We start from the raw sequence: 14777 nt of genomic DNA, 5'->3' as shown, positions 1-14777 counted from the left end.
CTTACAACTTCAAGTGAGTGTTACTGTCTTGTGCATATTCGGTTTTCCTTATATATTAGTCCAGGTTATAGTAATGTAATTGATGAGTTATGCATGCGTGTGCAGTTTTCATTATATTCTCCTAGAGATTAGGCTTGAGCAAGGAGTAGTAACCGTCTTGGACTCTAAACGAAAAGATCCCCAGGAGTATGTGGACATGACTGAAATCCTCAAGAAGTAAGTTAAATCGATCATTATCCACCATATTAGCAACTTTGTTCATTTCCTGATATCAAGTAATTGTTTTCTTTGTCCGGCAGGGTTTAGAAAAATTCACCAGAAAAGTTCCGGGACTGCCGAAGGAGCTGGAATTTAGACACCCGAAAGTAAGTACTATAGTAGCATGTTCCGCGCATCTCCTAGTGATTCAAGCGCTAGTTTCATCAATACCATTTAGCATTCTTGCTTATCAGTTTGATTGACCTCTACTTCTTGTAAAGTGGTTGTGGCAGGAATAAGGGAATGATTTCTGTGGATACTACGTCTGCGAGTCCATCCGCCACACGACCTGTGAGCGGGGCGGGTACTCTGACGAACAATATGAAGTACGTAAATAACAACATTCACAATTTTATTGTATTACCATCATTTGTATTGAGTTTCATTCATTCATATATATATGTATTGACCCCCTTCTTCAAATTAGATGTTTCGGAAGCGGGATGAACTCCTAGCACCAGCTCGCATGCGAGCAATTCAAGAGGAATTGGCGGCATTCTTTCTTGACCACGTGATCGCTGAAGACGGAGAATACTATGTGGACCATGAGTCCGTATGATTATATTTGTAAGAGATAATTATTGTATCTATGTAGCCGGTAGTGTCGGATAGATATACGAGAACTTGTTGTTCGACCAATCTCTCGGAGAAGGAGAGGTGGTCGATATCACTTCTCTCTGTATGCATATATGTTCATGACGATCTTCTGTTTCCTTCGTTTGCTTACTAGCTAGCTAGCGTGTCTAGTCCTCTCTATACGTATGTATAGTACGTAGCGTCAATCAAGCACGGACATAAGAGAGGACACTTCTCTCTATTAATCATAGCTAGCTAACACAATATATGAAACACCTAAATTAACCCCCCAAAACCCCCAAACCCCCCCCCCCTTTTAAAAAAAACAAAAACCCCAGCCACAGAAATGCTGACGCGTGGATGCCTATTGGTCCCGGTTGGTGCCACCAACCGGGACCAAAGGGTCTCCTGCCTGGGCTCCGCGCACAGGCCACGTGGAGGCCCATCAGTCCCGGTTCTGGATTGAACCGGGACTAAAGGGATAGGGCATTAGTACCGACACTTTAGTCCCGGTTCAGGAACCAGGACTAAAGGCCCTTACGAACCGGGACAACAGGCCCTTTTTCTACCAGTGTATCTAGGTTAAATAGATGATGTGGCATGCAATAAATGAAAAAAGAGATGAAAGTGGTAACATAGCTAGTTACTAGTAGTATAAGTAACATCACACATATCAAGGCAAGATGTGTCTATAGCCTAATAAATGAAGTGCTCCATGTTACACACATATGTTACTCCCCACTATAAAGGTAGTAACATAGACTAGTAACATGAACATGTTACTAGTCTATGTTACTATCCATTGTGGCTAGTCTTGCACTATAAAGGTAGTAACATAGACTAGTAACACATGCATGTTACTAGTCTAAGTTACTCCCCACTATGACGAGTCTTACTCCCATCGTGGGTAGTCTGAGAGGGTGCTTGGATCCAAGAGACTTATTTTAGTCTGACTAAAAATAATCTCTTTAAGAGGCTAAAGTTCCAAGCACCTCTGACTAAAGAGGGCTTAAACTAGTCTTGAGACTAAATTTATTTAGTCAGGGGTACCCCTACTAAAATGTGAATTAGTCCTCTCTCTCCTCATTTAACTCTTCTCCTTTAACACAGGCGAGTTCTGGATTGTAGGGTTTGGAGGATAATAAATGCTCATTAACTTGATTTTAGTCTTTTTAGTATTTGGATCCAAATATAGGTAAGGATAGCAAGTTTTAGTCTCACTAAAGTCATGAGACTAAGAGGGTGCTTGGATACGTTTTATTCTCATGACTAAAAGTAGTGGGACTAAACGTTTTATTCTCATGACTAAAAGTAGTGGGACTAAAACTTGCTAGCCTCACCCATGTTTGGATCCAAATACTAAAGACTAAAATCAAGTTAATGAACATTTATTATCCTCCAAACCCTTTAATCCAGAACTCGCATGTGTTAAAGGCGAGGAGTTAATGAGGAGAGAGAGGACTAATTCACATTTTAGTAGGGGTACCCCTAACTAAAAAAATTTAGTCTCAAGACTAGTTTTAACTCCTTTTTAATCAGGGGTGCTTGAAACTTTAGCCTTTTAAAAAGACTATTTTTAGTTAGACTAAAATAAATCCTTTGTATCCAAGCACCCCTGAAACATGATATCGCTAAGGGGCTAAAATTGAAGCTTTGGCCCCAGGCGCGAGCTGCGTCCAAGGAGTAAAGATCGGGTTGAGGGAAAATACTAGTATTAAAAAGGAAACCCAAGCGTCAGTTTTGCCCACGCCGCCGTCTGCTCGTCTTCAAATCCTCGAAAAATACAGGAGAGCGAACCCTAGCACGGGACTCCGCTCCGCCATCGCCGCCCTCCGGCCTCCGCGCCGGGCTCTACGCCGCCTCCACCCTGTCCGCACCGAGGTGAGCTCTCCGGCACACGCCTAGCAGTTGGTTTGGTATATGGCGTGGTAGCAGAACCCTAGCCAGTTAACTCCCTTCCGCCATGGATTGGTCTCTCGTCTCACCTGTAGCAGCGCGATGGAGCTCACGAAGCAGGGGCGGCCGCCATTGCCTTCGCGGCCGCGGAGAAGCTCCGTGCCCATGACGAGCCAGCAGCCAGGGCGGCCGTCGCAGCCGTCGCCGCCGCCCAAGGCCAATCCGCAGATGCTCGAGTCCCTGAGATCCAAACTCAGGGAGGCTCTGGCCGCTGCCTTGAGCATCATGGATTCTGGGCAGCAATCCTCTGGAAATTCGGGTTCAGCTGGCGAGTACAGGATCCGTAAGGCCCGAAGCCTAGCATCTAACATTGAAGAGGAGCTGTTCAAATTGTTCGGAGGGGTCAGCAGGAAGTACAAGGAGAAAGGCGTGTCGCTCGTGTTTAATCTGGAAGGTGAACACAATCCCGTGCTGAGGGAAATGGTTTTGTCCGAACAAATATCACCTAAATGGTTGTGCGCAATGACTATTGGGGAGCTTGTAAAAATGTTTCGGCTTAAGATACAAGTTGATGATAGAGGCTTGGTGAGGAAACCACACATGGGAGAATTTCTAGTTGAGGAGGAAGAAACTGACGACGATGTTTTTCGGGTATCAGCTCGGCCTCGGGGTGATTCACTTCCTTGTGTTGTTCCATCAGAACCCATTATTGCAGCTCAAACCAAATCTGAGGATGATAAAACAGCAAGTGCACAATGCAGGGAGATCGTCAAGGAATTGGAAGGCAGTACTGTGCAAGATGATGAAGTTGTTGGGACGTGGAACAGCAACACATCAAGTGATTTAGAATATCTAGCGGGTGAGATGAATGATCTTGTGCTGCAACCAAGGTATGATGTCTTGAATGGGCCAGAGATCGTCTCATTCTCTGATTTCCTGCGGATCGTTGCTTCAGAACCACATTCTAAACATCGGCCCATTGGTGCCCCGCTGCAAGATGATCGTAATACTAACAAAGCTGAGAAAGTCAACTCAGCAAATTTCCCCAAAACTATGGACACGGCTGCTGAATCAGAATTCCAATTTCATTCTGACGGTGTGTCATCTCCACAAGGTTACTGTCAATCCAAGTTAGAATCACCCATAAACAAACCAGCTTCAGTTCGGGATCCAGTTGATGAACCAAAGGGAGATGTGTTAGCCAAATCCTGCCCACAAATGGTGGATGCTGAAGAATCACGTGTTGTTAATGGCTTGACTGCTGAATTTGGTATGCAGTGTGAGATAACTCCTGATGTTGCATTGACGCATGACAGTATATGGGAGGCAACGCTTCGACAAGAGTCTTCGCGCACAAATATTGTTGCTCTCTTCAAAAAGTTTGTTTCATTAACCTTGCTTATAGTAATTGTACGCAATTAAATTTTGGTAAGAGAGATACACAATTAACTACAAGATGTACTTCCTTTGTAATTTCTATATGCATTTTTAACAAACAACACACCAGTTCATTAAGTACGTAGAGCATCACATAAAGTTTTGGCAGCATTCTTAATTCATTGTTATGTTGTTTCCGTTTTGCAGTGGTGAAAAACCATGTACACGTGAGTGGCACCGCTTTCTTGAGATTGAGGAACCAGTGAGGCTCAGTGCTCTGAAAGAATTTCTTATAGAGCTTCGTAAATCGAGGAACCATACTATAATGGTAACTATTATTTCCATGTGTGGTTTCATATTTACTATTCTAGTTTAGTGCATCCATTGCTTATTAAAATTGGCAACTTGACTATATTCTTTCTATTACTGACATATACACATCCTTGCACTTGTTTCCTTGCAAACAATTATGTCTATCACTTTGACAGGAAGATAATTGATCGTAAGAACCCAGTGGAAGCATGTGCTCCTAAGTTTGCTTTGTTGTGGTTAAATCATAGCTACATAAGCACTAAGTTGAAAAATAATAAATCCCAGAGATTCCATCTGATGTAAGCCCGTGCTACTTACAATTTACCAAATATCTGAAATGCCACGGCAAAACAGACCCTCCTTATTTTATCACCACATCTTGAAACTGTATCGTTTTTGTTAGTATCATGGACAGCGACAAATGCCCAACTTTAGTTATTATCATGTGATCAATTTATTATAGATAGACTACGTCATGTCTTAGACTCTACCACCTTGGACTCTGAGTCGTATGGTTGCTTTTTTTAAAATTACTTTATCATAGCCAGTTATACAAGCTATGCTTTGTATCATAAAATCATAATGAAGTGATAACAATTATCTATTGTGGTCTCTCATCTCCACCCAGTCAAGTTGTCTTGGTAATCCTCTCAGCAATACCCCTCAGGAATATGACCGGGCAAATGCGGCGCATTGGATGGCTGGGCGGCATGCCTTGTATGGGTTGAGGAGAGACTGTATTAGAGAGACAACTTAGGGCTTAGGGGGAGAAATGCAGATAACTCACATTGCTTGATTACAGAAGCAATAACACTCTATAATGCAGGTATCTAATTTGCTGTAAATATTAACTTGCTGATAGCAAAATGATAGGCAAACTTGGATATTTCCCTGTCGTACTTTTATATAGTACCCATCTCGCCGTGTGGCTAGGGCCCCATCCCCTAAAACCCTAAACCATTGAAGCTGGTACCACCATCCTACATGTAATTCCTTCATCGTTCAACCCCATTGCTGCAATACAGTTGTCGCCTAGACCTTGTTGCTCGCCCTCATCATTCTTCCAAGCCTTGCCACCGCTATGCTTGAGCCTCGTCTTATCGGCTCTCTCTCTCATTATGAGGTCCTGCCTCTTGGCATTCAAGCTGCCAAGAGACCTTCCTCGTGCTGCCACCTGCTGGAGTTAGTCGCTGCATTGCCAGGTTATGATCCTAGTCTGCCATTGCATGGAGAAGATCTCTCCAAACAGACTTTCGTCCCGCTTTATATATAAAGCCACAACCGAACAAAGTACACGGCTGAATGATACAAGTTAAGGGGCATCCTTCTTACAAAGCCGATCCTAGGATAACCGGATCACGCAGAATGCACGCGACTTCAAAACTGAAAGATCACAAAGGAAGAAATGATAACAACGCCATACTATGCCCTCAGCAACTGGAGCCCACCCGGGCCATGAAGCAGCACAAAGGTTGTGGAGGAGCAACTCCACTTTGTTGCTACAATGTGTACAACACAAGTGTTGAAGGAACAACTTCAACGTGTTGCGCTAGATATCACTGTAGAGGCAAGTGTAGGCCGATATGGCAGCAAGTGTTCAATCCAGAACTCCTAGAGCACAAGATCTACTCCAAGACCTTAGATAAGAACAACAAGTTCTATTATAGGTAGTGGGTACATAGTCTGGTTTACAAAGTAGAGGTGAGGACCTATATTTATAGGGCTTTGGGAAGCCTTCATGCACTTCTACTTATAGCTGGAACACTCTAGAAAACATTGTTTAGGACTCATCTCACAACTACTTATAACTAGAGAACTCTAGAAACATCGCATAGGGTAAAGAAAACAAAAGAAATACTACGCTAGAAGTGGAAGCATCTAGAGGTAGCCAAACAGATCTGGCATGTGTTTTTCTTTCTTCTCATCTAGTGTTCCTCATCATTCTCCCCCTGGTTGTTTGGAACTCGCCCCCGAGTTATCTTCATAGAGCGCTTCTTTTGGATGGTAGAGAGTCAAGTCCGCAACATTAAAAGTGTTGGAGATACCCAGCACAAAGGTTGTGGAGGAGCAACTCCACTTTGCTGCTACAATGTGTACAACACAAGTGTTGAAGGAACAACTTCAACGTGCTGCTTCAGGCCACCCACCGCTAACTCGCTCATCGCCCACACGGCCAAGAGATGTAGCCGTCACCGCAGCCATGGAGCCCGCTGGAGAGCTCATCATGCGACCACCTTCCCGGGCGGCTGCCTCGGCCTCCAAGCCATGAGACAGCGCCAACTGCCCGCTTCACAATGCCCAAACTGTGACAGGTAAAGTCCGGCATCAGTCACTGAGCCAGGGTCAGCACCACCATCGTAGGTCACTCCAATCCTGGTGAACCGAGGGTGACATAGCCTAGTGACTGTCGATGACCATCGTTGAGAATAGATCAGACGACGCCAAGCAACCTAAGACACCGGTCTGACAGTCGGCACACCGTTGTCCTGTCCACCACATCCATGGATCGACACCGATGCTACAACAAAAGGATGACTCCCCAACCAAGCCGCAAGCACCCACCTCGGCTTAACCGGTGGCAACCCAAAGCCGAGAAGCCCGACTCTAAGGCGACACTGTGCAGGACCTCATTCAGGGAGCACCCAACCTCGGCCATGAGGACCATGTTAAATGCCATACCCGGTGGCCAGTCTGTGTCACCGGCCCACTGACAACAAATGAAACTGGACGAGGTGAGAGCCGCCCCATCAAGAGGGGGGCGCTCATGGCGACTAGCAACTGCTTCCGCTGAGCAGTCACGCCAACGCCAGCCTCGCCTCCCCATGCCAAGATCCGCCACCACCAGTCCAAGCCACGACCACCGCCCACCTCCCACTACCCCGCCTCCACACCGGCGGGAAGGCCCGCCGAAATCCACCGCTTTCAACAGTCGCGCCAGTTGCCCCATGGACACTTGACCACGCCACTTCCAGCCCAAGCCATGGGGTCACGCAGGGCACCACCGTCGCAAGCCTCCCCCCATTAGGTGCCAGACGAGCCCCACCCTCCGCCCCGCGCCACCTATCGGCGCCCCGACGACAGATCTGGTCGGGGACGAGTAGGCTTGCTACCACCTGTTGGGGAACGTAGTAATTTCAAAAAAATTCCTACGCACACACAAGATCATGGTGATGCATAGCACCGAGAGAGGAGAGTGTTGTCTACGTACCCTCGTAGACCGGCAACGGAAGCGTTGACACAACGTAGAGGAAGTAGTCGTACGTCTTCCCGATTCGACCGATCCAAGTACCGAACGTACGACACCTTCAAGTTCTGCACACGTTCAACTCGGTGACGTCCCTCGAGCTCCGATCCAGCAAAGTGTTGAGGGAGAGTTTCGTCAGCACGACGGCGTGATGACGGTGATGATGTTCTAGCGGCGCAGGGCTTCGCCTAAGAACCGCTACGATATGACCAAGGTGGAATATGGTGGAAGGGGGCACCGAATACGGCTAAGGAACGATCACGAAGATCAACTTGTGTGTCATGGGTGCCCCCTTGCCCCCGTATATAAAGGAGGGAGAGGGGGAGGTGGGGCCGGCCCAAGGGGTGCGCCTGGAGGAGTCCTACTCCCACCGGGAGTAGGACTCCCCCCTCTTGCCTTGTTGGAAAAGGAAGGGGGAAGGGAGAAAGAGGAAAGGGGGGCGCCCCCCCCCCTTCCTTGTCCTATTCGGACTAGGGGGGAGGGGCGCGTGGCGTGCCCTGGCCGACTCTCCTCTTCTCCCTTAGGGCCCATGTAGGCCCAATAACCCCCGGGGGGTTTCCGGTAACCCCCCGGTACTCCGGTAAAATCCCGATTTCACCTGGAACGTTTCCGATATCCAAATATAGGCTTTCAATATATCAATCTTTATGTCTCGACCATTTCAAGACTCCTCGTCATGTCCGTGATCACATCCGGGACACCAAACAACCTTCGGTACATCAAAACACAAAAACCCTAATTACGATCGTCACCGAACTTTAAGCGTGCGGACCCTACGGGTTCGAGAACTATGTAGACATGACCGAGACACGTCTCCGGTCAATAACCCATAGCGGAACCTGGATGCTCATATTGGCTCCTACATATTCTACGAAGATCTTTATCGGTCAGACCGTATAACAATATACGTTGTTCCCTTTGTCATCGGTATGTTACTTGCCCGAGATTCGATGACCGGTATCTCAATACCTAGTTCAATCTCGTTACCGGCAAGTCTCTTTACTCGTTCCGTAATACATCATCCCGCAACTAACTTATTAGTTGCAATGCTTGCAAGGCTTGAGTGATGTGCATTACCGAGAGGGCCCAGAGATACCTCTCCGACAATCGGAGTGACAAATCCTAATCTCGAAATACGCCAACCCAACAAATACCTTCGGAGACACCTGTAGAGCACCTTTATAATCACCCAGTTACGTTGTGACGTTTGGTAGCACACAAAGTGTTCCTCCGGTAAACGGGAGTTGCATAATCTCATAGTCATAGGAACATATATAAGTTATGAAGAAAGCAATAGCAACAAACTAAATGATCAAGTGCTAAACTAATGGAATGGGTCAAGTCAATCACATCATTCTCCTAATGATGTGATCCCGTTAACCAAATAACAACTCATGTCTATGGTTAGGAAACATAACCATCTTTGATCAACGGGCTAGTCAAGTAGAGGCATACTAGTGACACTCTGTTTGTCTATGTATTCACACATGTATTATGTTTTCGGTTAATACAATTCTAGCATGAATAATAAACATTTATCATGATATAAGGAAATAAATAATAATTTTATTATTGCCTCTAGGGCATATTTCCTTCACCACCGGCACCCCAGAACGCCAGATCAAGAGAGGAGGTTCGCCGCCGCCCGGATGCACCACGCCTAGCGAAGCTCTCCACGCACCACCACAAGCTAGCGGCACTGCCACGAACAACGAAGCCACGTAGTTGCGCACCCATCAGCGTTGCGGCATCGGCCAAGCACAAAGCCCCGCCCTGCTGACAACCGAGCACTCGCGAAGGAACCTCGCCACTACCAGCACTAAACTGGCTATGCTCGACGGTGCGAATGTGCGACGGCGAGGGAGGAAGACGGAGGGAGGGGGTTCTGGCCGGCCTGCGGCACCCTAGGGATCCCCCCCCCCCCCCCCCCGCGCGGGTCGGCCCGTGGGGATGACGCGGGAGGGAGAGGACTGGGCCGGGCTTGAGAAACAAGGACAACTGCTTCGTGCGTGGAGAACATAGGGATGGTTAGGAAGGGATCAGCTGACTGGTGGCCCAGTTATGGCGTGTGAAATATGTTGCCATGTGTACTGCCTTGTGGAACTGGAATCTGTATGCATGTATTGACATCCAGTTTTTTTTGTGAATTTGAATATTTCCTCTAATCCATATTAAGTGTCACTGATTTAGTATAAAAATGTACTAAATCAGCGACATTTAATATGGGTCGGAGGAAGTAATAAATAAACTACTCCCTCCGTCCCATAATATAAGAGCATTTTTACACTACATAATATGTAGTGTCAAAAATGCTCTTATATTAGTGTCAAAAATGCTCTTATATTATGGGACGGAGGGAGTACTATCTGGACTTCTAGTAGATTGCCATGTGCACATTGTACTGAATTCAGATGTTGAATATTTTGAATCATCTGTGCAATTTCTCGCCTTTCTAGCTTTCTTGAGTTTTAGTCCTGAAAATATATTTTTCTTACATTGATTATCTGTCACTTGTTTTATAGGTAACCGAGTTACGTTGGAAGGAGGGCTCTCCTGAGAGTGGTCGACATCATCTCTTAAAGGTTCCTCCCTACTATCCTAAAATCACTGTTCTCTACTACCCTTGAGTCAAAGCTTAGCACGGCAACCGGTCGAGCTCCTGATTTGCTAACCATCTATTATTCTTCTGCAGATTATTGACTCGTATGTCGCCGATGAGACAGTAGGGCTAGTGAAGCCAGCTCAAGGGATCACATTGTACCTATGTCCTTCTCAAGGGAAGGCAGCTCAGATACTTGCTGACCACCTGCCAAAGGAACACTTGGGTAGTTTAACCGTGCTTGGAACATCTATCATTGGAGTCGTCGTGTGGCGAACGTCCCATGCCTCATCTATGGCGCAGAATATTAATCCAGAACCACATTCTACAGGTCAGCCCATTGGTGCCCTTCTGCAAGATGATCGTAATAGTAACAAAGTAGACAAAGTGAACTCAGCAAATTTCCCCAAAACTATGAACATGGCTGCTGTATCAGAACTCCAAATTCATTCTGAGGATGTGCCATCTCCACGAGGTTATTGTGAATCCAAGTTAGAATCACCCATAAACAAATCAGCTTCAGTTCTGGATCCAGTTGAAGAACCAAAGGGAGATGTGTTAGCCAAATCCTCCCCTCAAATGGTGGATGCTGAAGAATCACGTACTGTTAATGGCTTGACTCCTGAATCTGCTATGCAGTGTAGTATAACTCCTGATGCTGCATTGACGCATTACAGTATATGGGAGGCAACGATTCAGCATGAGTCTTCGCGCACAAATATTGTTCTTATCTTTAAAAGGTTTGTTTCATTAACCTTACTTATAAAAATTGTATGCAATTAACTTTTGTTAGAGAGATCCACGATTAACTACAAGACGTACTTCCATTTGTAATTTCTATATTTATTTTTAAAAAACAACACACCAGTTCATTACATACATAGACCATCACACAAAGTTTTGGCAGCATTCTTAATTCATTGTTACGTTGTTTCTCTTTTGCAGCGGTGAAAAACCATCTACACGTCAGTGGCACCGCTTTCTTAGGATCGAGGGACGAGTGAGGCTTAGTGCTCTTAAAGAATTTATTATAGAGCTTCCCAAATCCAGGAGCCGTACTATAATGGTAACTATTATTTCTGTGTGGTTTTATATATACTATTCTAGTTTAGTGCATCCGTTGCTTATTAAAATTGGCAACTTGACTATATGCTTTCTATTACTGACATATACACATCCTTGCACTTGTTTCCTTGCAGACAATTATGTCTATCACTTTGACAGGATAATAATTGATCATAAGAACCCAGTGGAAACATGTGCTCTTAAGATTGCTTTGTTGTGATTAAATCATAGCTACATAAGCACTAAATCAAAAAAATACTAAAATCCCAGAGATTCCACCTGATGTAAGCCCGTGCTACTGGCAATTTACTGAATAGCTGAAATGCCACGGCAAAACAGACCCTCCTTATTTTGTCACCACTTCTTGAAACTGTATCGTTTTTGTTAGGTTCGTGGACAGCGACAAATGCCCAACGACTTTAGTTATTATCATGTGGTCAATTTCTTATAGACAGACTATGCCATTTCTTAGAGATAGAGTTTGTTCTTTTTATGTATAGATTAGACTTTACTACCTTAGACTCTGAGTCATAAGCTTGCTTTTTTCCAAATTACTTTATCATAGCCAGTTATACAAGCTAAGCTTTGTATCATAAATTCATAATGAAGTGATAACAATTATCTCCTGTGGTCTCCACAAGTCATCTCCCATATCAATATTCTCTCATCTTCACCCAGTCGAGCTGACCTGGTAATCCTCTCAGCAATACCCCTCGGGAATATGACCAGGCAAATGTCGTGTATAGGATGGCTGGGCGGCATGCCTTGTAACGGATGAGGAGAGACTCTATTAGAGAGATGGCTTAGGGCTTAGGGAGACAAGGACAGATAATTCACATTGCTTTATTACGGAACAATAACACGATAATGCAGGTATCTAATTTTCTGTAAATATTAACTCGCTTATAGCACAATGATAAGCAAACTTGGGTATTTCCCTGTTGTACTTTTATATAATACCCATCTCGTTGTGTAGTGAAGGCCCCATGCCCGAAACCCTTGAAGCTGGTACCACCTTCCTACATGTAATTCCTTCATCGTTCAACCCCCTTGCTGCAATACAGTTGTCGCCTATACCTTGTTGCTCGCCCTCCTAATCATTCTTCCAAGCCTTGCCATCGCTATGCTTCAGCCTTGTCTCATCGCCTCTCTCTCGTTATGAGGTCCTGCCTCTTGGCATTCAAGCTGCCAAGATACCTTCCTTGTGCTGCCACTTGCTGGAGTTTATCGCTGCATTTCCAGGTTATGATCCTAGTCTGCCATTGCATGGAGAAGATAGGGATGGTTAGGAAGGGATCAGCTGACTGGTGGCCCAGTTGTGGTTTATGAATTGTGTTGCCATATGTACTGCATTATGGAACTGGAATCATTATGCTTGTATGGACATCCAAATTTTTGTGTGAATTTGAATACTCCCTCCGATCCATATTAAGTGTCACTGATTTAGTATAAAGTAGTACTACTAAATCAGCGACATTTAAGATGGATCGGAGGGAGTAAAACTACTATCTAGACTTTTAGTAGGTTGCTAGGTGCACATTGTACTGAAATCAGATGTTGAATATTTTGAATAATCTGTGCCTATGTCGTGCCTTTCTGGCTTTCTTGATTTTTGGTCCAGAAAATATTGTTTTCTTACATTAAGTATCTGTCACTTGTTTTACAGGTAACTGAGTTACGTTGGAAGGAGGGCTCTCTTGAGAGTGGTCGACATCATCTCTTAAAGGTTCCTCCTCCCTACTATCCTAAAAACACTGTTCTCTAGTATTTGCCCTTGAGTCAAAGCTTAGCACGGCAACCGGTCGAGCTCCTGATTTGCTAACCATCTATTATTCTTATGCAGACTATTGACTCGTATACCGCCAATGAGACAGTAGGCCTAGTGAAGCCAGCTCAAGGGATCACGTTGTACCTATGTCCTCCTCAAGGGAAGGCAGGTCAGATACTTGCTGATCACCTGCCAAAGGAGCACTTGCATAGTTTAACCATGTCTAGAACATCTATCATCGGAGTCGTCGTGTGGCAAAGGCCCCATGTCTCATCTAGGGTACCCAGCAGGCAAGATTGCTCCAAGAGGCAGGCTACGATTTCCAGCAGTTCACCCATGATTTCCAAGCCATCATCTCGCTCTTCCAATGCTTCTCATCACGAAGTTCTAGCCGCTGACATTCCTCCGGGCGTTGGTTCTGGTGTTGTTAGGCACCAGGATGGTCTATCTGCTGAATACAATTTGGTTAGCGTCTCAAACTCAGCTGCCGATGTGACAAGGACACAGTCCTACAGGAGCCATCAGCATCCAGTGCACACTTCTGACCCGATAGAAGAAATTATTCGCAAGTATGACAAGCCATATTCTGAAGGTAATCTCCAGCAGGAGCGGATTGTTCAACAACCACACCACCCTTATCAACAGTATCATCAGCAGCTGCAGCACCATTCCATGCGTCAGTATCACATGGCACGGAATTCACAAAGCCCACTGGCATACACTCAGCACCAGCATACTGCCATGCCTGTGCGTGCACGACCCCTGATTTACGGGCACCCCATGCAGCCTGCTCAGCAATCCAACTCTGGTGTGCCCGACGATGGCAGTCAAACCCATGTCACCCGGCCATGGTATCTACGGTAGTTTTGTGCGATCTGTTTGTCATAGATCGCTCGAACCAGGACCTGTCAAGCAAGTGGTGAACTTAGCTAGTATGCTTTTAGTCGTATATTTGTTGCAGATTGCTCGAACTATCTATCTTTTGTGTATGTCCGACGCTATGCTATGCTATATCGTCTATGTGTTACAATTTGGTACTGTGTTCATATATGTTGCATTTGGAGTTGAGGGTTTGGATATGAGCAGGGCGGCTGTGGATGTGGGCAAACGAGGGTTTGGACGGGTCACGGGTGATGTCCGGTCGTTACTGTGAGGAAGAAACCGAAGAGATTATAGTGAGGTTGATCATTTCGTGTGTCTGTGTAACTGGGAGGTCCAGCTGGCAGAATTTTTGTGGCCATGGGTTTGCTTTATGTGTTAAGTTGCATGTGCTAGCCCTGTTTAATGGTATATGCCTCATTCATTGTGCTTTACACTTCTATTGAACTTTTATAATTAATAGATTTCATATTTCGCAAAAACAAATGGCCGAGCCAAACCAAATAGGTCGGCTGGTAGGGTACACTTTCCAGAAATGTGCAAGTGCTGTCCCGGGATGGCGGTCGAGCTCATCGGCGGGCAATGCACCATTGCAGCCTGGAGCGCCTGCTTAGATGCTGATTCAGTGTTGTCAAGTTTCTTAAGGTAATAGCTGAATAATGGTGAGGGTGAAGGTATTTGTTGATAACCTTACAAGGAAGCTGCCTCACGCTGCTGAATGGTATGCTGGCGCTTGCAGAAGGCAATTGAGCAGTAGATTCAGATTTGCTTGAAAAAAGTAATCAGTGAGTTCTTTTTCCCCG

The 14777-nt window shown here is 45.5% G+C and overlaps 2 protein-coding genes across 2 annotated transcripts; both read left to right on the top strand.

Annotated features, from left to right (window-relative positions):
• The first annotated feature begins 2832 nt into the window (after window positions 1-2832).
• Window positions 2833-4152, top strand: LOC123129941 (uncharacterized). The gene has a single exon (XM_044549900.1). It carries the CDS (start codon window positions 2833-2835, stop codon window positions 4150-4152), a length of 1320 nt encoding a protein of 439 aa, XP_044405835.1.
• Window positions 4153-9724: 5572 nt separating this feature from the next.
• Window positions 9725-13959, top strand: LOC123129276 (uncharacterized). The gene is made up of 6 exons (XM_044549503.1): window positions 9725-9775; window positions 10186-10245; window positions 10356-11002; window positions 11208-11328; window positions 12994-13053; window positions 13171-13959. Exons 1-6 carry the CDS (start codon window positions 9725-9727, stop codon window positions 13957-13959), a joined length of 1728 nt encoding a protein of 575 aa, XP_044405438.1.
• Window positions 13960-14777: the final 818 nt, after the last annotated feature.

Source organism: Triticum aestivum, chromosome 6A (assembly GCF_018294505.1).
Source record: "Triticum aestivum cultivar Chinese Spring chromosome 6A, IWGSC CS RefSeq v2.1, whole genome shotgun sequence".
NCBI classification, from domain to species: domain Eukaryota; kingdom Viridiplantae; phylum Streptophyta; class Magnoliopsida; order Poales; family Poaceae; genus Triticum; species Triticum aestivum.
The sequence above is the reverse complement of the archived record's forward strand: the minus strand, read 5'-3'. Positions and strand labels throughout refer to the sequence as shown.